Source organism: Tursiops truncatus, chromosome 6 (assembly GCF_011762595.2).
Source record: "Tursiops truncatus isolate mTurTru1 chromosome 6, mTurTru1.mat.Y, whole genome shotgun sequence".
Lineage (NCBI taxonomy): Eukaryota > Metazoa > Chordata > Mammalia > Artiodactyla > Delphinidae > Tursiops > Tursiops truncatus.
The window spans coordinates 109,633,392-109,656,215 of NC_047039.1; the positions used below are offsets into that span (position 1 = coordinate 109,633,392).

Sequence of the window (22,824 nt, forward strand, 5' to 3'; positions counted from 1 at the left end):
CAACTTCCATTGCTTGATTATAATAACAGTAATAGACAATAACCGGGAAGCACAGACTCCTGAGGAAAGAAAGGGAGTTACTCTGTGTGTGTGTGTGTGTGTGTGTGTGTGTGTGTGTGTGTGTGTGTGTGTATTGGGGGGTCGGTTTTTAGGGGGCTGGGTGGAGGGAGCCACAAAAGCCAGGGCCCGTGGGCAGCCCTCCAGGGCAGGGGCAGCGTCTTTCCCCCTCCCTCTCCAGCCCCCGCAGCGAGGCGCGCGGTCGGCGGGAGGCGCAGGTGTCCAGGGCCTCCCGTGCGTCCCCATCCCTTGCGGCTTTGGCCGAGGGCCCAGCTCCCTTCTGCCGTCTGCCCCGCGTCCTCCCCTAACCTCGGGTCTGGACTGGCGAGCAGCGGGGCCGGGAAAGTTTGAGTCACAGTGAGGGGAGCGGAGGAGGCGGGGCCCGTGACCCTGAACGGGGTGGGCTCTAAGACCGCCTCGGTCTCCCGGCAGGGGGACCACGCCGCAAACCCACGTCCCGCGCGCACCGGCCGCGGTCCGACGGAGCGAGGCGCCGCGCTGCAGCCGTGCGTCGGGTGGCCGCTGGGTGCACCAGGGCGGTCGCGCTCTCAAGGCCCCGCGAGCCTCCACCGCGGCAGCCGCAGCTCCTCGGCCGCGCTCAGCAAAGATGCCCCGGGCGCCGCTCCTGCGGCTGCTGCTGGCGGTCTCGGCAGCAGCGGCGGTGGCCGGCGAGCCCGGGACGGCGCTGCCCCCTACCACGGGGGATGCCACCCTGGCTATCGTCTTAGACGTTACCGGCTCCATGTGGGACGACCTGATGCAGGTGATGCACGGCGCCTCGCGCATTCTGGAGCACAGCCTGAGCCGTGGCAGCCAGGTCATCGGCAACTACGCGCTGGTGCCCTTCCGTGATCCAGGTAGCGACCCCCCGAGCCCCCGGCGTCCGCCGCGCCCCTGGCCCGGTGTCCTGGCGCGGTGCGCTCACCCGCCCGCATGGCGCCCCGGGCGCACTGGACGCCTGCAGGCTGCACCGCGGCCCGGTGGGGGCGCCTTCTCGACGCCTTCACTCTGCCCGAGGCCGGCACCTGGGGCAGGCCTTGCAGCCGCCGGGTCCTTTCCCTGGGAACCTGCTCTCCCCTTCTCCCGCGTCTCCCAGCTTGCGTCGTCAGGCCAGTGACGGAGAGGCGGGGGCACTGCGTTCAAATGCCCCGCAGCCACCTCCTGGCTCTGCGACTTAAGCAAGTGACCTCACCTTCCGGAGCCGCACCTTCCCCCTTTAGGAAGCGGGGCGAGAACTGCCTCCCAAACTTGCTGAGATGTTGAAATGGGTCCTTCGTGTCCAGGGCCTGGCGCGCATGAGCCTCCGCAAGGTTTGCGGATTTGCCTTTGTTCATTCTTCGAATTCGCTCCCGTCGTGGGCTTCGGGGGCCGGAAGAGCCACCCAGGCGGGAGAGCTTCGCGTCTTGCCCCTCACCTGTTCGCGCGAGAAAAACAGCAGCCGCGTCGCCTCTACCCGCAGTATCCTCACTGCCAGGTCCCGCCACCTAACACCTTCTACCCTGCAGACAGCACCTCCTGGCCCGCAGCCCCCTATCTTTCAGCTAGGTGTTGGGGCATGTCCTTGAAAAGATCCCTGGGAGACCCCACTGTGGGGAGTTTCAGGGAAAACAGCTTTGGAGCGTGCTTGGACTTCCAACTTTCTGAGTGGCAGGACTGCTTTTTCTCCAACATTTTTAATGAAAAACTTCAGACTTACAGCAAAATGGGGGTGGGTGGGAAATACATAAACACCTGTCTGCCCACCACCCAGATCCTGTGATTAATTTTACTCTGTTTTATCACGTTTCTCTCTATTAGTCACCTCTCTATCTAGTAGGATAGCTTTATAAAGCCAAAAAATAAAATAAAAATGGCAGATTCCTTGCAGAATTGCTCTGCAAAGTGTTCTTGTGCTGAAAAAATACACAAGGCTGTATGAGCTAGTAAGCCCTTTTAGAAGAATTTTTCTTTATTAATCACAGCATCATTACAGATATTTGAAAAATGGGCCGCAGTCGGTGTACATAATCCCATGCAGCCCTTAGGCTGAGTGTGGAGTCCCTCTGCTTCCAGGAGTTCTGGGCTCTGTAGGGCTCTGCAGCTCAAATCACAGAAGTCAGGGGTCTAGAAAAAGTTTCCTGGGAACATCAGAAGGACAGCTCCCATCTGGGGGTCAGGGGGCAGCAAGGCTGGTGGACTTGTGAAGACGTGGGGTGTGAGGTGTGTCCTGGGGGTTTCAGCTCTGACGCAGTTCACCCTCTACCCCCCTAACTTTCTCACTCCCTTTCTGGGTCATTCTTGGGCTTCCAAAGATATTGCATTGAGAGAGCTTGGGATCATTTAATCCAACGCTTCTCTTACAATTGGAGAAACTGAGGCTCAGGACATGGATGGGACTTCTGCAAGGCCACCTGCCAGGCTGATGTAATTTCTGATTCATAACCCATATTTGTCTCTAAAATGCTTGGCTGCAGTTGTAGGGCAGGAGAGCAGCCTGTTGGAACCAGACATAGTGTCCCGGGACCCATAGTGTCCTCACTGCCCCCTCTCTGGCCATCGTCTTCATGAAGCCCTCGTGCCATCCCCAACCTCTCCTCTCTGGGCGCCGGGCGCGTGCATGACTCTCCAGCCTTCACTCCATCTTCTATGAAACAAAAAAATCCCATCCTTCTCCCCGCCCCTGCTCCCCAAACCATACTCCCTACAGACCCCCCAGGTCCAGTGGAGGGGGACCTCAGCGTTTATTGAGCCTCTGCTGTGTGCCCGATCTTGTGAGGCTTCCAGTGTGAAGGGGGCAGGGTTCACACCAAGGAGCCGGCAGTCTGCTGGCGACGGCAGAGGGTGGAAGGTGTCACTCCTGACGGCTCCTGACTATCGGCTCGCAAGGGAAAGGACCAACCAAAGCTCTCTGAGGAAGCATCACTGGAGCAGGACTTGAAGAAGATGAAGGGAAACTTAGCAGCTTTGGACCATTTGTCAATGCTAGGTGCCAGGGATGCAGTGGGACAGAGGTCTCCCTGAGCACATGGAACTCGCTGGGTGGTGGCTGACATGTAGGGGCAGGTGTGTGTGAGTGTGGAGCCAGGGCGTAGGAGGGGTGAAATGGGAACGCGGGGAGAGGCGAGATTGGTCCCGACCGTGACTGTGGAACTGAGGACGGAGCACTTAGATTTCCTTCTAGGGGCTGCGAGCAGCCACTGAGGGCTTCTGAGCAGGGATTGGATCTGTGGTTTAGGTTAGGCTATGTCTTTTGAATCAACCAATGGAATTCCCTTTGGTGGAAGAGGAGCTGAGAGTCAGGGGTTTTAGCCGACAGTTCAGGCCCCCCCAGGGCTGCGTCCTGGGAGGGTCTTCTTAAAGGAACCCCCTACCTTCAACCCCAAAGACCACGCTTTGCAGGGCAAGTTTCAGTGGTTCTGGACTGCACATGCTTGGAGATAAACCAGAACCTGTGCTTTGGAAATATTTTTAGAAGTTTTTAAATGAAAAAAAAAGTGGGATGTTCCCAAACTGCAAAGTTAGACTTTTGCTAATCGTTTTATTTTGGCTGAAATTTAGGTTGTTTTCGGTTTTTCTCTATTAAAATGTTGCAAAAAGCACTCTGGTGTGTAAATCTTTGTCTGCATCTTTGATTGGTTTTTTCATTGGATTAAGATTTTGGAAGTGGAATTCCTAGGTCATTACAAACACACTGAGTGGGTAGGCAGACCTTCAAATTGTTTTCCAATGTTTTGGGAGTTTTAAACTTCTATCAGAGGCATTTGAGGGGACTGTTTCAGAGCAGCTGCCCCCAACCCTAGGGATTAGGATAACATTTTTTTTCCTAATTCAAAAGATGGAAAATGATATCTTCTTATTTTCATTGCTAGTGAGGTTCAGTAAGTTCTCAAGTGTTTACTAGATGTTTCTGTGTGTGAATTTCTTCTTTTGTAAATTGTCAGTTCCTTTACTCATTTTTCCATTTGGGGTTTTTAGTGGTTTTCTTATCAGTCAGTATGGGGACTTTATATTGATGATATTAGTTGTTTTTTGTTATGTGGTTAGCATTTCCTAGTCGTTTGTCTTTTAATATTTGTGATTCGTGATGTTCTGAAGTTTTAAATGTTTATGTAGCAAAATCTATTGCCTTTTTCCCTTTGTAATTTCTTCACTTTCATTCTCAGATTTTTTTCTATCACAAAATCAGTTAGGTACATGTTCTAGGTTTTTTCATTCGTTTTCTTTTTTTTCTCTTCATATTTAATTGTTTAACCTGGAATTAAAAAAAAAATTGGCACTGGTATTAAAAACAATTTGATGTAATTCTTCCAGAACAGGATAATTGATGGTACAGTTACATTTTATCAAATAATCCTTTCTTTTTCATTCATTTAGATCCTGCCTTTATCCAAAATTACTTTATATCTATTAATTTACCTGGGCTTTCCATTCTGTCCCATTGTATGACAGTTCTTGTTCCAGCAGCACATTGTTAATTATTAATTAACATTAACATTAATTAACATTAATTAATTAACATTAATTAATTAACATTAATTATTTGGCTTTAGAATAGGGTAAATCCTTCCTCCTATTCTTAAAAAAATAATTTACCCCCAGCCTTATTGAAATATAATTGACACATAATATTGGGTTAGTTTAAGATGTCCAGTGTATTGATTTGATACATTTATATATTGCAAAATGATTACCACCATAGCAGTTAGCTAACGCCGCCATCATGTCACATAATTACCATTTCTTTTTTTGTGGTGAGAACATTTAGGATCTACTTTCTTGGCAATATTCAAGTACGTAATACAGTATTATTAGTGATAATTACTATGCTGTACATTCGATTCCAAGAACTTAGTCATCTGATAACTGTAAGTTTGTACCCTGTGACTAACATCTCCCCATGTCTCCCACTCCCTTATTCCTGGAAACCACCACTCTACTCTCTGTTTCTCTGAGTTTCACTTTTTTTTTTTTTTTTTAGATTCCACATATAAATGAGATCATACAGTATTTGTCTTTCTCTGTCTGACTCATTTCACTTAGCATAATGCCCTCAAGGTCCATCCAAGTTGTCCCAAGCAGCAGGATTTCCTTCTTTCTCGTGGCTGAATAGTATTCCATTGTGTATATAAGCTGTATCTTCTTTATCTTTTCATTGGTTGACAGCTTTAAAATTTTAATAAACTTTTAATGAGAACAGGTTTTTTTTTTATAATATATTTATCTTTGGCTGCGTTGGGTCTTCACTGCTGTGCGCAGGCTTTCTCTAGTTGCAGCGAGCAGGGGCTGCTCTTGTTGCAGAGCACGGGCTCTAGGCACACAGGCTTCAGTAGTTGTGGCACGTGGGCTTCAGTAGCTGTGGCTCGCGGGCTCCAGAGCGCAGGCTCAGTAGTTGTGGCGCACGGGCTTAGTTGCTCCGCGGCATGTGGGATCTTCTCAGACCAGGGCTCGAACCCATGTCCCCTGCATTGGCAGGCGGATTCTCAACCACTGCGCCACCGAGGAAGCCCTAAAACAGTTTTAAATTTACAGAATTATTGCAAAGAAGTTCCCGTATACCCAACACCCAGTTTTCCCTTTTATTAACATCTTATATTACAATGGTACATTTATCACAATTAACAAACCGGTACTGATAGGTTGGGGTTTTTTTTTAAGATTTTTTTTTTTGATATGGACCAATTTTAAAGTCTTTATTGAATTTGTTACAATATTGCTTCTGTTTTATGTTTTGGTTTTTTGGCCTCGAGGCATGTGGGATCTTAGGGATCCCGACCAGGGATCGAACCCGCACCCCCGGTATCGGAAGGTGAAGTCTTAACCACTGGACCGCCAGGGAAGTCCCCATGGGTTATTATTAACTAAAGTCCATTACTTTTTTTTTTTTTTGGCTGCATTGGGTCTTTGCTGCTGCGCGCGGGCTTTCTCTAGTTGTGGCGAGCTGGGTCTACTCTTCGTTGTGGTGCGCGAGCTTCTCATTGTGGTGGCTGCTCTTGTTGCAGAGCACGGGCTCTAGGCGCGCAGGCTTCAGTAGTTGTGGCTCACGGGCTCTAGAGTGCCAGTAGTTGTGGTAGACGGGCTTAGTTGCTCCGCGGCATGTGGGATCTTCCCAGACAAGGGCTTGAACCCGTGTCCCCTGCATTGGCAGGTGGATTCTTTTTTTTTTTTTTTTTTTCCGGTACGCGGGCCTCTCACCGCTGCGGCCTCTCCCGCCGCGGAGCACAGGCTCCGGACGCGCAGGCCCAGCCGCTCCGTGGCACGTGGGATCCCCCCGGACCGGGGCACGAACCCGCGCCCCCCCGCACCGGCAGGCGGACTCTCAACCACTGCGCCACCAGGGAAGCCTGGCAGGTGGATTCTTAACCACTGCGCCACCAGGGAAGTCCTAAAGTCCATTCTTTTTTTTTTTTCTAAAGTCCATTCTTTATTCAGACTTCCTCAATTTTCCCCTAACATTTGTTCCAGGAGCCCATTCAGGATCCCATTTAGTTGTCATGTCCCTTAAGGCTTCTTTTGGTTGTGATGGCTTTTCAGACTTTGTTTTTGATGACCTTAACAGTTCTTACGAGTATTGCCCAGATGTTTTGTCCCTCAGTCATGATTTGCCGGTTGCTTTTCTCCGGTTAGACTGGGTAATGGGAGGAAGACCACAGAGGAGCAATGCCATTCTCATCATATCATGTCCAGGGTACATGCCCTCATTATGACTTATCACTGCTGACGCTGACCTTGATCACCTGACTGAGGTTGTCAGGTGTCTTCACCGTAAGCGTCCTCTTTTCTTTCTCCTTTTCTGTACTGTCCTCTTTGGAAGAAAGTCACTTACACGCAGCCCACACTTAAGAAGTAGGGAGTTGTGATCCACCTCCTTGAACATGGGGTATTTACATAAATTGTTTGGAAATCTTCTGCATGAGAGAGTTGATTCTTTTCCATTTATTTGTTTATTCAATCATTTATATATATATCAGCATGGACTCATAGTTTTATACCGTGGGTTATAATCCAATACTGCTTTATTTTGTTGCTTAAAATTTTCCAACTTCAGTCATTGGGAGCTCTTCGGCACACACAGTCTGTGTGCCTTTGACATACCCCTATTGTGAATTTTTTTAAAGTACTTTCTTACTTTCCGGCACTACAGGATATTTCAGACTCATCTTACGTATTTCCTGCCCCAGTCCTAGAATTAGTAATTTCTCCAAGGAGCCCTGGTTCCGTTGATTGAAAAATGGTATTAGACACCAGCATCTGAGTGCCAGGTGTGCTTGTTGCTCCTGGGGTGTCACCGCTTCTGCATCTTCAGCTGACAGAGCAAGGAGATACATGTTGTATATGTAACCTTTGTGTATACCCATATCTATAAATATTTCTCTGTTTGTCTGTATCTGTATTAAGCTGAACATGAGTTCATTCTGATGTCTCCAGCTCTCATTGATTACCACGTGGATCCTTCCAGCCTCCTATTCTTGCTTATCTATAACCTCCCACTCTGACAGTGACTAACCTGGCCCTCACCCTTCCCCACTCACTCGTCATTTACTTAATTTTCAGTTCTAGTCCACATTTATAGTGGTTTTAGCATTGCTAACTTGCGCCCCGTGGAAAACAACTTTGTTCACTAGAGTACAGTTCTTTTGCCTTTAGTCTTATAGACGCAACTCATTTCCAGAGTTACTTAGCCCTGCAGCTTCTTCATGTTCTTTTATTCTTCTTCATTTTCAAAATATTCTTGAACATGTTTTCTTTTCAGATGAAAAGTAGAAAACGTAGTCAACTTCCAAAAAAGAAATTCCTACTGTGAATTTGCTCAGAATTGTGTTAAATCTTGATCTGGGGAAGAATTATCATTTTAAAAAATTTCATTGTTTTCCTCTAGGAGACCACTTCCTTTTTTTTTTTTTTTACATATTTATTTCCTTTTGTAAAAAACTTATAGGTTTTTTTTTCCTTATAGGTTCTACCCATTTCTTTTTAAGATCATTTCTAAATATTTTGGGTTTTGTATGACTGTTTTGACCAGGAATTTTTTTCATTACCTTTTTTGCAAAGGAGTATTGCTAGTATGTTGGAAAGTAATTTATTTTCATATATTTATTTTGTTTCCAACTTTCTTCTTGAAGACTTTGTAAAGAAACTAGTTCTAATTTTTTGGGGGGTAATGTCTTGAGTTTTCTAGGTTGACAATCACAGCCTGTCCAAATTGTAATATTGTCTCCTCTTTTCCAATCAAATTTTTTGCTTGTTTGGAATGTTTTGTGGTATTTAGCACAGTGTTAAGTAATGGTGGTAGGTGAAGTCGGTCTTGTCTTGCTTCTGATTGTATATCATTGTATGATACTGGTTCTTGGTTTGAGGTTTTCTTCATCAGGTGAAGGAAGATACTTTCATTCTTAATTTTCTAAAGGTAGAAAAAAACACCCCCAAAACAAAAATCCCAAATGGGAATGGTGCTGAATTTTAGCCAGTGACTTTCTGGCTTTGTTGAGATATTTGTAAGATCTTTCGCCTGTTGACCTCTGGATGTGATTCCTTCATGTTAAACCATTTCCACATTCCTTGCATAAGCCCTACTCAGTCATTGTGGATTATTCTTTTTTTTTTTTTTTTTTGCAGTACGCGGGCCTCTCACTGTTGTGGCCTCTCCCGTTGCGGAGCACAGGCTCCGGAAGCGCAGGCTCATCGGCCATGGCTCACGGGCCCAGCCGCTCCGCGGCATGTGGGATCTTCCCGGACCGGGGCACGAACCCACGTCCCCTGCATCGGCAGGCGGACTCTCAACCACTGCGCCACCAGGGAAGCCCCGGATTATCCTTTAATATACAGCTGGATTCTGTTTGCCAGTGTCTCCTTTAGGAGTTTTCCATTTATTTCAATATGTATGATCAGTAAATGATATTCTTCCTTTGTGCTCTTTGTCAAATTTGGCACCAGGGCTTAGCTCTTTCAGTGAATAACTGAAATTATTAAGTTTCCTCAAAAAATTATAAATTTAATACATGCTTGTTAAATGTTCTAATAACACGACTCTCAAGAGATGCAAACACTTTTAATCATTTTGTGTGCTTCCAGACCGTGTGTGCATGTCATTCACTTGTATACATATATACACTTAGTTTTTTTTATTATATAAAAGACGGGATTATACTATGCAAACTGTTTTGCAACTTGTTTTTTCTCCCCCACATGCTATATCATGGATCTCTTTTTATGTTAGGAAATATCGATCCCCTGCATTGTTTTAATGACTACAGAAGGTGTTACAGGAGGGATCTTAATTTATCTTACCTCGATTTATCCGCCACTCCCACATTATGAAAAATAATTTGCTTTCAGTTTCCTTACAATATACACACACATTTGCAAAAACGTATCTATAGGAACGGGACTTCCCTGGTGTTCCCAGTGGGTAAGACTCTGTGCTCCCAATGCAGGGGGCCCGGGTTCGATCCCTGGTCGAAGAATTAGATCCTGCATGCATGCCGCAACTAAGAGTTCGCATGCCGCAACTAAAGATCCCGCATGCCACAACCAAGACCCGGCGCAGCCAAAATAAATAAATATTAAAAAACCACAACATGGCTATAGGATAGATTCTCAGAATTGCAACTGGTTCATTGTTAAAGCATATGAACATTTAAAAAATTTTAATTGGTATCAGCAAACCGTCCTCCAGAAATGCTATATCATCTAACCCTCCTACCAAGAGAGTGTGAGACTGCTTTTTTCCCAAACACTTGCTGGCATATGGGGACGTCACTCTTTCCTTTTTTGCTAATTTGATAGGTAAGAAATGGTAACCTGTTTTAATTTGCGTATGTCTGATAGAGAGTGAGTTTGAGCATCTTCTCTGGGTCGCCAGGTGTGCCGTCAACTTTCCCCAGGGAAGAGGTGGTTTTAGGGACTTTCCTAGTGGCGCAGTGGTTAAGAATCTGCCTGCCAATGCAGGCTTCGAGCCCTGGTCCGGGAAGATCCCACATGTTGCGGAGCAACTAAACCCATGCTCCACAACTACTGAGCCTGTTCTCTAGAGCCTGCGAGCCACAACTACTGAGCCCGTGCTCTGCAGCAAGAGAAGCCACCGAAGTGAGAAGCCCGCGCACCGCAATGAAGAGTAGCCCCCGCTCGCTGCAGCTTGAGAGATAAAGCCCGTGCAGCAACAAAGACCCAAAGCAGCCCAAAATAAAAATAAACAAATAAATTAAAAAAAATAATAAAGTATGTTCTGCTATTAAAAAAATGTTTATTAAAAAAAAAAAGAAAAGAAAAGAAACGGGAGGACTGAGTTCCGGAGAGGGGACACAATTTGCCCACAATGGTGGCAGATGGTGAGACCCTGCTTGGGGCCCCTGCAGCAGGAGGAGGGGGTATGTGCACACCCAGAGTGGCCCCAGGGTTCAAGCCCTGCTTTCAAGGAGGTGGGAAAGGCAGGTTCGGGGAAGAGTCCTGGACGTGAGGTCTTTCTGAGACTGGCTCTCTGGCGCCTGGCTGTGACCGTGACCACTGGGACACACAGACTGGGTGACGGACTGGAGGATCACCCACGTGAAGGGCCGGGTGGTTCTTCCTGTGCGTGACCCTCATACGTCCTAGAGGCTCCACCCCCTCGTCTTATCAATGGAAAATATTTCCCTATGGAGAGGTGGTTCTGGGCCAGGCTTCTGGGGCTCATATGCTCAAGGGCAGCACAAGTGGAGACAAGGTCATGGGTTTAATCATCCCTGCACCTGGCAAGCCCTGCTCAGAGGGAACCCACGCCGCATCTGCCCAGCTGTTAGGCAGGTGCCCACCTTCAGTCACGAACCTCCCGCCCCCTCCAGGAACAGGAACGAGGGGCTGGGGAACAAGGGCCATATGTCTGCAGCTTCCTGCATGGTTGAGAGCTTGGATCTGGGGTCAGACGGACCCAGGTTTGAATCCTGTCTCTGATGCTTCCTCATTGTAAGACCTTGGGCAGTTTGCTCTACCTCGCTAGCCCTCAAATTCTCACCTATAGGGCTTCCCTGGTGGCGCAGTGGTTGAGAGTCCGCCTGCCGATGCAGGGGACACAGGTTTGTGCCCCAGTGCGGGAAGATCCCACATGCCGCGGAGCGGCTGGGCCCGTGAGCCATGGCCGCTGAGCCTGCGCGTCTGAAGCCTGTGCTCCGCAACGGGAGAGACCACAACAGTGAGAGGCCCGCGTAAAGCAAAAAAAAAAAAAACAAAAAAAACCCCATTAAAACAACGGTAGCTGTCATCATCATCATCACCCTCATTTTTGGAGGCAGTATAGCCAGTAGCAAATAGAACAGGCTTTGGAGCCAAATATGTGGACTTGGACATTATTCTAGATTGAACAGTGTCGTCACAGAATTCCTGTCCTTCCTAGAGCTTCAGAATGTGACCTTTTTTGGAAATAGGGTAATTGAAGATGTAATTAGTTAAGATGAGGTCATACTGAAGTGGAGTGAGCCCTTAATACAATGGGACTGGTGTCCTTATAAGGAGAGCAGAGGCACAGGGAGAAGGATTGGGGTGATGGTGTATTTACAAGTCAAGGATTGCTAGTATCACGAGAAGTGAAGAGGAAGGAGGCATGCAGCAGATTCTCCCCAAGAGCCTTCAGAGAAAGCATGGGCTGCTGACACCTTGATTTTGGACTTCTAGCCTCCAGGACTCTGAGAGAATGTATTTCCATTGTTTAAAGCCACCGGGTTTGTGATATTTTATTATGGTGACCACAGGAAACTAGTACAGTTATTGACTACCACTTGCTAGCTGTATATGACCTTCAGCAAGGTCTTGGCATCCTCAATTCTAACAGGGAGCTGTTAATAGGACTGAGCTAAACACTGTAGAATAGTAAGTACTCGATGCATTGAAGCTGCTGTTAGCATCATCACCCACGTCTACCTCCACCACCACCATCATCATCATCACCATCAGCATCAGCATCAGCATCACCATCATCAGCATCAGCATCATCATCACCATCATCAGCATCAGCATCAGCATCATCATCACCATCATCAGCATCATCATCACCATCACCAGCATCAGCATCACCATCAGCATCACCATCACCATCAGCAGCAGCAGCAGCATCACCATCACCATCACCATCACCATCAGCATCAGCAGCATCGTCACCATCATCATCCACATCAACATCATGCTAAGAAGGGCTTTTTATCCAGATCCAGTCCTTCCTGGACCGGGTGAAGTAGGGAGATGGACAGCGGCTCAAGGAACCCCTCTCAGTGGGCAAACTCACATGGGGACATGTCAGGTGTCCTGCCCTGTCCTGGTACCTCACTCTGTCCTGCCGGAAGACAGGTCTTGAAATGGTTACCCTGCTGAAAACACCCTGTCCTGGGGAGCTTTGGCATGATGAGAGATGATGGTGCGGTAGGTCCCAGGAATGACAAATGAAGCCGCGGACCAGCATTAATTAACGACAAGAAGGCATCTATCTCTGTCTCACTGCCTGGAGCTGTAGATGGATGGGTGGGCAGGTGGACAGTCGGACAGCAAGGAAGACAGATGGAGAGAAGACCTCCGTGTTCCCAGCCCCGTCTGGGCATCTTGAAAGCTGGTCCAGCCCTGGAATGATGGGACTGGTCAGTAGCAACCAGCACCCAGAGCTGGTTTGGGGATTATCTGTTCAGTAAAAGGAAGAAATCAGACTAGTTTTTGCACATCAGTGCGTCTGTGTATGTAAGTGTGCTCTCCCCTGAGAGCCTTCTTTGTTCAGAGCTTGGGGCAGAGCTTTTAAAATGCCCTGCCCTGTAACTCAAGAGGAATCACAAACACTTCTGTCCATCTGGCCAGCTCTCCCTTAATACGGCCAACCCCTCTGCATGCCCCAAATAACCACATTTGGTTTTCTGCCTCATTTTGGATCTGTTTCTCTGAGTGATGGGCAGTAGCGTGCTGTGGTGGGAGCGCCTGGGGATCAGGCAGGCTTGGCATTCAGGAATATTTGCTGGGTGTTGATTGTATGCCTGGCATTGTGCTGGGCACAGGATATAAAGATAAAGGGTCCTGGACTTACCTGGTGGCGCAGTGGTTAAGAATCCTCCTGCCAATGCAGGGGACACGGGTTTGAGCCCCGGTCCGGGAAGATCCCACGTGCTGCGGAGCAGCTAAGCCTGTGTGCCACAACTAGCGAAGTCCACGCACCTAGAGCCCATGCTCCGCAACAAGAGAAGCCACCACAATGAGGGGCCCTTGCACCGCAACGAAGAGCAGCCCCGCTCATCACAACTGGAGAAAGCCTGCGTGCAGCAACAAAGACCCCATGCAGCCAAAAATAAATAAATAAAAATTAAAAAAAAAAAAGATAAAGGGTCCTGACTTGGAGCTGCTCAAACAGTATACTCAAACAGTATTTGTTATGAGTAAATAAATGTTATTCATTTACTCATTTGAACAGTATTTATTAAGCACTTACCATGTGCCAGGCGCTGAGGTGGGCAGGAGTTCTGTGACGATGAACAAGAGAAGGGGTCACTGTTGGTGTGATGTAGCCGATCAACTCTACTGCCAGATCTTCCCATCTGACCTTGAAGGACTCTCTTCCCCTCTCTGGCCTCAGTTTCCCCATCTTTTTAAAGGTGGGGCTCTTCGGATCTCTTCATTCTCAACATTGTTATGTTTGGCACATAGGTTTGTAGTCAAATCATTTTTTTCCCCAAGCGCATTCCTTTTTTTTTTTTTTTTATTTTTTATTTTATATTGGAGTACAGTTGATTAACAATGTTGTGTTAGTTTCAGGTGTACAACAAAGTGATTCAGTTATACATATACATGTATCTATTCTTTTTCAAATTCTTTTCCCAATTAGGTTCTTACAGAATATTGAGCAGAGTTTACTGTGCTATAAAGTAGGTCCTTGTTGGTTATCCATTTAAAATATAACAGCGTGTACATATCAATCCCAATCTCCCTAACTATCCCTCCTTCCACCCTTCCCCCCTGGAAACCATAAGTTTGCTCTCTAAGTCTGTGAGTCTGTTTCTGTTTTGTAAATAAGCTCATTTGTATCATTTTTTTTTGGATTCCGTGTATAAGCGAGATCATACGATATTTCTCTTCCTCTGTCTGACTTACTTAGTATGACAATGTCTAGGTCCATCCCGGTCAATTAATCTACGACAAAGGAGGCAAGACTATACGATGGAGGAAAGACAGCCTGTTCAATAAATGGTGCTGGGAAAACTGGACAGCTACATGTAAAAAAAAATGAAATTAGAACATTCTTTAACACCATACACACACAAAAAACTCAAAATGGATTAAAGACCTAAATGTGAGACTGGACAGTATAAAACTCTTAGAGGAAAACATAGGCAGAATATTCTCTGATATAATAAATCACAGCAATATCTTTTTTGATCCGTCTCCCAGAGTAATGGAAATAAAAACAAAAATGAACAAATGGAACTTAATTAAACTCAAAAGCGTTTGCACAGCAAAGGAAACCATAAACAAAACAAAAAGACAACCCACAGAATGGGAGAAAATATTTTCAAATGATGTGACTGACAAGGGATTAGTCTCCAAAATTTATAAACAACTCATGCAGCTTAATATCAAAACAAACAACCCAATCACAAAATGGGCAGAAGACGTAAATAGACATTTTTCCAAAGAAGACATACAGGTGGCTAAGAGGCACATGAAAAGATGCCCATTCTTTTTTTAAAAATTTATTTTATTGAAGTATGGTTGATTTATGATGTTGTGTTAATTTCTTTGATACAGCAAGTGATTCGTGTGTGTGTGTGTGTGTGTGTGTGTGTGTGTGTGTGTGTGTAGGACCTTGTGTTTTATCCATTCTGTATATAATAGTTGGCATCTGCTAATCCCAAACTCCCAATCCTTCCCTCCCCCTGCCCCCTGCAACCACAAGTCTGTTCTCTATGTCTGTGCATCTGTTTCCGTTTCACAGATAAGTTCATTTGTCTTGTATTTTAGATTTCAGATATAAGTATAGCATATGGTATTTCTCTTTCTGACTTGCTTCACTTAGTATGATAATCTCTAGGTCCATCCATGTTACTGCAAATGGCATTATTTCATTCTTTTTTATGGCTGAGTAGTATTCCATTGTATATATGCACCACATCTTTATCCATTCCTCTGTCGATGGACATTTAGGTTGTTTCCATGTCTTGGCTATTGTGAATAGTGCTGCTATGAACATAGGGGTCTAAGCCCATCCTTGAAGGAGACAGGATGGTGGAGGCTATGATAGGCAGGAAAATGCCCCCCCGCCCCTGCAGATGTCCAGAGAACCTCATACTTGACATGGCAAAAAGGACTTCGCAGAAGTGATTAAGTTAGGAATCTTGAGATGGAGAGATGATCCTGGATTGTCTACTTGGGCCCATTGTGATCACAAGTGTCCTTTTAAGAGGGAGGCAGGAGGGTCAGAATTAGAGAAGGAGATGTGATGACAGAGGCAGAGGGAGAGGGAGATATTTAAAGATGCTACATTACTGGCTTTGAAGATGGAGGAAAAGGACCATGATCGAGGGATGAAGGAAGCTTCCAAAAGCTGGAAAAGACAAAGAAATGGATTCTCCGCTCGAGCCTCTGGAAGGAACACAGCCCTGCCGAGGCCTTTATTTTAGGGCTTCTGACCTCCAGAAATGAATGTGTGTCGTTTTAAGACACTGAGTCTGGGGACTTCCCTGGTGGCGCAGTGGTTAAGAATCCGCCTGCCAATGCAGGGGACACGGGTTCAAGCCCTGGTCCGGGAAGATCCCACATGCCGCGGAGCAAATAAGCCCGTGCGCCACAACTACTGAGCCTGTGCTCTAGAGCCTGCGAGGCACAACTACTGAGCCCTCATGCCACAACTACTGAAGCCCGTGAGCCTAGAGCCCATGCTCCACAACAAGAGAAGCCACTGCAATGAGAAGCACGCGCACTGCAACGAAGAGTAGCCCCCGCTTGCCGCAGCTAGAGAAAGCCTGCGTGCAGCAACAAAGACCCAACACAGCCAAAAATAAATAAATTTATTTAAAAAAAAATGACACTGAGTCTGTAGTAATCTGTCACAGCAGTAATAGGAAACTAAGACAGAGTTCTTAAAGTCCTTTCCAGGGTCCTCCAGCCCAGGGGCTTCTCCAGGGCTTCTGGAATTTCCTGCGTCCTGTGTTTGCATGCAATCCCTAGTCCTCAGCATGTGCTGGCCCAGTGCTTGGGATCCCAGGAGGTTGCATGAGGCGGTAACTGTTGAGGAGCATTGCTGAGAGGTGTGCGGGAGTTGGAATTGGGCAATTTCCCAGAAGAATCTTCCTCCCTCTCAAAGCACAGAATATGTCAGAACGGCTTTGGCAATGGAAGGTCAGACCTTAGATGCTACGTCTGGCATTCTCCCCACCTTCCACCACAGGGCTGCTCATTTTGGGTTTCTCAACCCAATAGAGTCATTTTTTTTAAAAGCTAAAAGAAAAGAAAAGGGGGGTTGCAGAAAGCCCAGAGGGAGCTGACATAGGTGACTGACATTTTAACACCGTACACAAAAATTGTAACACCATACACATAACATTTTAACTTGTGAAGCCCGCTCTTCACTAGAGAAAGCCCGTAGGACCATGAAGAGAATCAACTCCCTCTAGCTGTTACTGTTCTGAGCGATCGTCCGCTCCCCAAGCAGGAAGCAGATGCACTGAAGAATAAAGGGTGGTCCTTCCAATTGGAGCACATTTACTTTATGATAACCCAGTTTACCAACTTAATTTTTCTCATGTTGCTGTGAATGGGAGAGAATGTGGTCAGCCTAGCGCTGGTCCAGCCTTGGGAACGGTTGGGTAGTCTGACACCTGTGATAGATTGTGATGGGAGAGGGCAGGGCCATCCAGATTCAGCACTGGGTACCGCGGAGGCTTCTCTCAGTTTCCAGGCAAGGAGAAGTTGCTGTCGATTTTTGAGCAGGGGTGATGTGGGCAAAACTGGCCCCAAGGGCGGCTTCTCTGGCAACGACAGGTAGATGGGTCAGAGGCAGGAACGTCTGGGGATGAGGACAATTATGAGGTTACTGAATTTGCATCCAAAGTCTTTACAAATGCCCTTACCTTTGGCCCAGCAATTCTGCTCATGGGCGTGTATCCCAAGGAAACAATGGAAGTAGTGCTTGAATGTAGCGGATATAAAGATGTTCTGAATAACATTGTTCATTATAAAAATTGGAAACAAAACACTATGGTCAAGACCACTATTGGACATTTATACAAAGGAAATACTTTGTAGCCATTAAAAATTATTTTGAACTGAGTATTTGACCTTCTGGAAGGACGCTTACAATGTGTTGTTCAGTGAAAAGAGTCAAATTAAAAATAGTATGTTATTTATACTTAAATAGAAATTCTGCTTCAAATAGTGTGCACTTATATAAGATTTACAAATATGCATGAAAGTTTTGAAGGTTATATATAAAAATAAGAGTATTTCTGGTTGGTAGAATTCCCTTCTTTTTCTGCATGTGAGGAATTTCTATGTACAGTTCACAGAGAGCAGTTGTCAAGAGCTCAGATTCTGGGACTTCCCTGGTGGCTCAGTGGTTAAGAATCCACCCGCCAGTGCAGGGGACGCAGGTTCAAGCCCTGGTCCGGGAAGATCCCCCATGCCGCGGAACAACTAAGCCCGTGCACCACAACTACTGAGCCTGCGTGCCACAGTTACTGAGGCCTGTGTGCCTAGAGCCCGTGCTCCACAACAAGAGAAGCCACAACAATGAGAAGCCCGCTTTTTGCAACTAGAGAAAGCCCACGCGCAGCAACAAAGACCCAATGCAGCCAAAATTAATTAATTAAAAAAAGAAAAAGAAGAGCTCAGATTCTGGAGTTGTACAGACCTAAGCTAATATTCTAGCTCTGCTGCTTACTGACTGTGTGTCTTTGGGCAAGTTACCTAGCCTCTCTGGGCTTTCATTTCTCCTCTGTAATATGTGGGTAAGAGTTGGACTTAACAGGTGGGAGGGAGGATTCAGTGAGCTAACACACAGGAAGCATCTCAGCACATAGGCTGGTACATAGTAAGTGCTTAGGAAATGTCAGAATCATTAATGTTATATATTTTTTAATGAATGTATATTATTATGTAATAAAGAAATAACCAATGTTGAGTAAAATTATTACTCTCCTCAGTCAAACTAGAATTTGAGGACCTCATTGGAGCAAAAGACTGTCTTTGCCTGTCTGCCTTGTGTGAGATTGCCCAGCAATTGTGTGTTCAACCGGCCAGAATGGCCATCATTAAAGTCTACAAATAACAAATGCTGGAGGGGGTGTGAAGAAAAGGGAACCCTCCTACACTGTTAGTGGGAATGTAAATTGGTGCAGCCACTATGGAAGACAGTATGGAGGTTCCTCAAAAAACTAAAAATAGAACTACCATATGATCCAGCAATCCCACTCCTGGGCATATAGCCAGACAAAACTATAATTCAAAAAGATACACGCACCCCTATGTTCATAGCAGCACTATTCATAATAGCCAAGATATGGAAACAACCTAAATGTCCATCAACAGACGAATGGATAAAGAAGATGTGATATATATTTATATATACAATGGAATACTACTCGGTCATAAAATAGAATGAAATAATACCATGTGTAGCAACATGGATGGACCTAGAGATTATCATACTAAGTGAAGTAAGTCAGAAAGAGACAGACAAATACCATGTAATACCACTTATATGTGGAATCTAAAATATGACACAAATGAACCTATCTACGAAACAGAAACAGACTCACAGACATAGAGAACAGACTTGTGGTTGCCAAAGGGGAGGGGGGATGAGAGAGGGAAGGACTGGGAGTTTGGGATTAGCCGGTGCAAACTAGTATATATAGGATGGATAAACAAGAAGGACCTACTGTATAGCCCAGGGAACTCTATTCAATATCCTGTGATAAACCATAATGGAAAAGAATATATATATGTATAACTGAATCACTTTGCTGTAAAGCAGAAATTAACACAACATTGTAAATCAACTATACTTCAATAAAATTTAAAAAAAGAAAAGGAAAAAAAAAAAGCATTGTACGTTCAGATCAGCAGGGCCAACTCCTGCTTGCTGAGCCTTTGCTCTAACCCAAGCGAGGTGTTTCCTTCCCTGCGTTAATGGATTCTCACAATGATGGTTCTCAGCTAGGAGAAATGCATCATTTTACAGGTGGGGAAACTGAGGCTTGGGCCGGTGAAGAAAGCTCTGAGAAGCCGCACGACTGGTGGAGGGTGGAGCCAGGATTCCAGTCAGCTCTGCCTGACGTCAAAGGTGAGGGTTTGGCTGAATTAGTCACTGCAGAGTTCAGGAGGAAGCCAGTGGAGAAGGCTTGGTAAAGGCCAGAGCAGGTGCGGAAGGGGCCGTTGGATGTGGGAATAAATACAGAGCAGAGAGTCAGGGTCCTCCAGGTGGTGATTCTGAAAGTATACAGCAGAGGAGCTGGTGTCCAGACCCTCCCTTGGTAATGGTGGGTGAATGCCGGATAATTCCATGTGCTTCCTTTTCTAAGAAGGACTAGGTCTGTTGATGAGTTGCCAAGTATGGGAATTTTTCTTAGGGTGACTGGAATATAGAATTTTTGAGCTAAAAATAGTCCATTACTAGAGTTCACCAAGGACTCAAATGAAATATTTCCTGAAGAAATCCGATGTCCACATCATCTTGCAAAACCCGCACCGTGCACATGTTCACATGGCGAGTTGGAATTCTGGCCGTGTTCTCAGTGCACTGGTAGCCTTGTCGTATGTTAGCTGTGGCTTTCAATGACACTCTTGAATAAAAAACTATTTATTCGGGAAAATTTCAAGCATATACAAAGTAAGCAGAATAGTATAATGAATTCTTATATCCCCCTCGCCCAGCATCACCAAATATTCAAAAAAATCTGCCATTCTTGTTTCATCTGTATCTCCTCCCACCCTCCACTCCCCCACTCAACGATGATCATTTTTTACGTTTCTTTTTCTGTGAGGTAAAATTAACATACGTTGAAATGGGCAAATCTTTGCTTTACACTTTTGACAAACGGATACACCCGCGGAACCCACATTCCCATCACAATATAGAGCGTTTCTGCCTTCCCAGACAGTTCCTTGGATCTCCCTATCCCACAGACAACCTCCGTTCTGAGTTTTTTCACCTTTGATTAATTCTGCCAGTTCCAGAGCTTTCCGTAAATGGAACCGTATAGTAGGCACCCTTCTGTGTCTGGCTTCTTTCGTGCAGGATGATGTCTGCGAGATTCATCCATCTGGTTGCCTGTATTGGTAGCTCGTTCCGTTTTCTGGCTGGGTGGTATTTGATTATACGAGTGTACCTCAGTTTGTTTATTCATTCACCAGTTATGGACAGCTGGCTTGTTTCCAGTTCTGGGCTATTGCGAAAACAGCTGCTATGAACATTGGAGTACAAGTCTTGGTGTGGACGTATGTTTTCATTTGTCTTGGGTAAATACCGAGGAGTGGAAGGACTGGATCCTGTGGCAGGTGCATGTTTAACTTTGTAGAAACTTCCGTTTGTTTTCCAAAGCGGCTGAACCATTTTTGCATTCCCACCGGCAGTGCGTGAAAGTTTCAGTTACTCCGTATCCTTGCCAACATTTGGGATCACAGCCCTTGTAATTAATCCTGCTCTTTTCAAGTGAGCTAATATATGGATGCAGTTTCTGGAAGGTTTAGCTTCTGTGGGTCAGTCTGCTGTTGGCCAGTTGCTCTGTGGTCCAAAACTTTATTTGCTCAATTCTCTGTTTCTTTGTCTTCCCAGAATTCCCTTCCCGCTGATGCAGGGCTGGGTGGGCTGGTAGAGGGGAGGTTTCTAGGGGAGTCATAGTCACAAAAGATCAGGAACTGTGGGTCTGGGGGCAAGACTGGAGGTTTGCCCCCTGCTCCATCTCTCTGCTCCCCTGGAGCTCTGGGTCCAGTTTGGAGTGGGCAGAGGGCCAAGTGGCCTGACCTCCGTTCCAGATCTGACCCTGGCAGCCCTGGGAGCTGCTCCCCTACCACTTCCCCATTTGTGGAGGTCTCTGAGGTCCAGGCCTCAGCTCCTCTCCCCTCTGATGGTGACACATCATGCAGTTGGTGCCCCAGCCCACAGGGGCTATGCTTCCGGGGGTCCAAACTCACTTGGTCCTCTCTCTCTTCCCTGCAGATATTGGCCCGGTGACCCTCACGGCCGACCCAGCGGTGTTTCAGAGGGAGCTGAGAGAACTCTACGTGCAGGTAGGCCACCCCGCCCCTGGCTGCTGGCCCTCTGTGTCCTTCTGCCCCGTCCCTGCCAGAGGCCAAGGTCTTTGCCCCACCTGGGGGCCAAGGTGGTGCTTCCTGCAACCGCTATGACCTGCCTCCCAGCTCTGCCTGGGGCTCCCCCCCAGCTTGGGGGTCCTGCAGATTTTGTACTTTGGGGGGTTCCTTCCTTTATTCAGTGAACCAAGTACCTACAGGAGTCCCTGAGCCTGGCATGTAGAAGGTAGTTATTATTTACTGCATGGATTCAGGCTTGGAAGGAGGGGGTATGTGGCAGCTGAGGGAGGATTCAAGAGGGGTCAATTCAGACCCCCCAAAACCTGGCCCGAGACTGGGTCAGATGTCCCATGGCCTCCTCGGCTTTTGGGCCACACTGAACACCCTGGTTCAGCATACGTCTCCCCCACCCAGCTTCCTGCAGGCAGGGATCCCACGGATCGGTCTAGCTCACCGCCAAGTCCCCCAGGGCCCAGAACAGGGCCCGGCACACGGAAGGGATGAGTGAACCAAAGAGGGAAGCGTTTCCTGAAGTTACCGTGTGCACACCCTGCTTCCAGTGCTGGGTGTGCGAACCTGGGGGGCAGAGAGCTCCTGGCCGGTGGGCGGGGAGGGGAGGGCTGTGTGTTTATGTGGAATCGGTTCCAGGGCGGGTCACAGAGAGGATCTGAGGAGGCGGCTTTGAATGTTTTCCTCTGCCCACCCCTCACCTCTCCTTCTCCTGGCGACCCCTCTACCCCTGTATCCTCCAAGCCTTGGCTAACATGTGGCTTCTCTGGCGTATCTGTTCGATGTCCTGGTGGCTCCCATCCCTCCTATCGCACTGGTAGCACTCCTCACAATGGTAACTAAATGCTTGTGCTGTGCTTGTTACTGTCAAGTCTGCCTCCCATCCAGACTCTGTGGGAGGGACCGTGTCGCTCGGGCATGGGTGAGTGAATGAGTGAATGAAGGAGTGAATGAAGGAATGAGTGAGTGAATGAAGGAATGAATGAATGAGTGAGTGAATGAAGGAGTGAGTGAATGAATGAGTGAATGAAGGAATGAGTGAGTGAATGAGTGAATGAGTGAATGAATGAATGAGTGAATGAATGAGAGATGAAGCGGATTGGATGCTACACTGTGTCTCAGGGAAGGGAGTGGCTGGGGCCCTGGCCTGACCCTGGATGGGCAGGACAGAGGCCACTGGAGGGGACCCCCACCTCCCTGGGTGGTGCCCACGGCGAGGAGGTGGGCGGCGGCCGCTGACCCGTCCTGTCCTGCAGGGAGGCGGGGACTGCCCAGAGATGAGCATGGGGGCCATCAAGGCTGCCGTGGAGGTCGCCAACCCCGGCTCCTTCATCTACGTTTTCTCGGACGCCCGCGCCAAGGACTACCACAAGAAGGACGAGGTGCTGCAGCTGCTGCAGCTTAAACAGTCACGGGTGAGCCACCACGAGGGGGTGCTGGGGAAGCTGGGGTCTCCGAGGGCCGCCCCAAGCCCCCCTCCCTCCCTCCACCCCCCACCCCCGCCAACCCCCCGCCGGAGAGCTGAGCTGCTGCTTC

The 22,824-nt window shown here is 47.1% G+C and overlaps 1 protein-coding gene across 4 annotated transcripts in view; it reads left to right on the forward strand.

Moving 5' to 3' along the window:
* The first annotated feature begins 439 nt into the window (after positions 1-439).
* HMCN2 (hemicentin 2) overlaps positions 440-22,824 on the forward strand; it is a 150,687-nt gene continuing 128,302 nt past the window's right edge. For 2 of the 4 annotated variants that reach the window (XM_073806725.1, XM_073806727.1), the window contains exons 1-3: positions 440-914; positions 21,188-21,258; positions 22,545-22,703. In XM_073806725.1, coding sequence (XP_073662826.1) covers positions 665-914; positions 21,188-21,258; positions 22,545-22,703 — 480 coding nt within the window. In that variant the 5' untranslated portion in view covers positions 440-664. The remainder of the gene's footprint in view (positions 915-21,187; positions 21,259-22,544; positions 22,704-22,824) is intronic. The other 2 variants (XM_073806723.1, XM_073806724.1) reach the window with 2 other exon arrangements.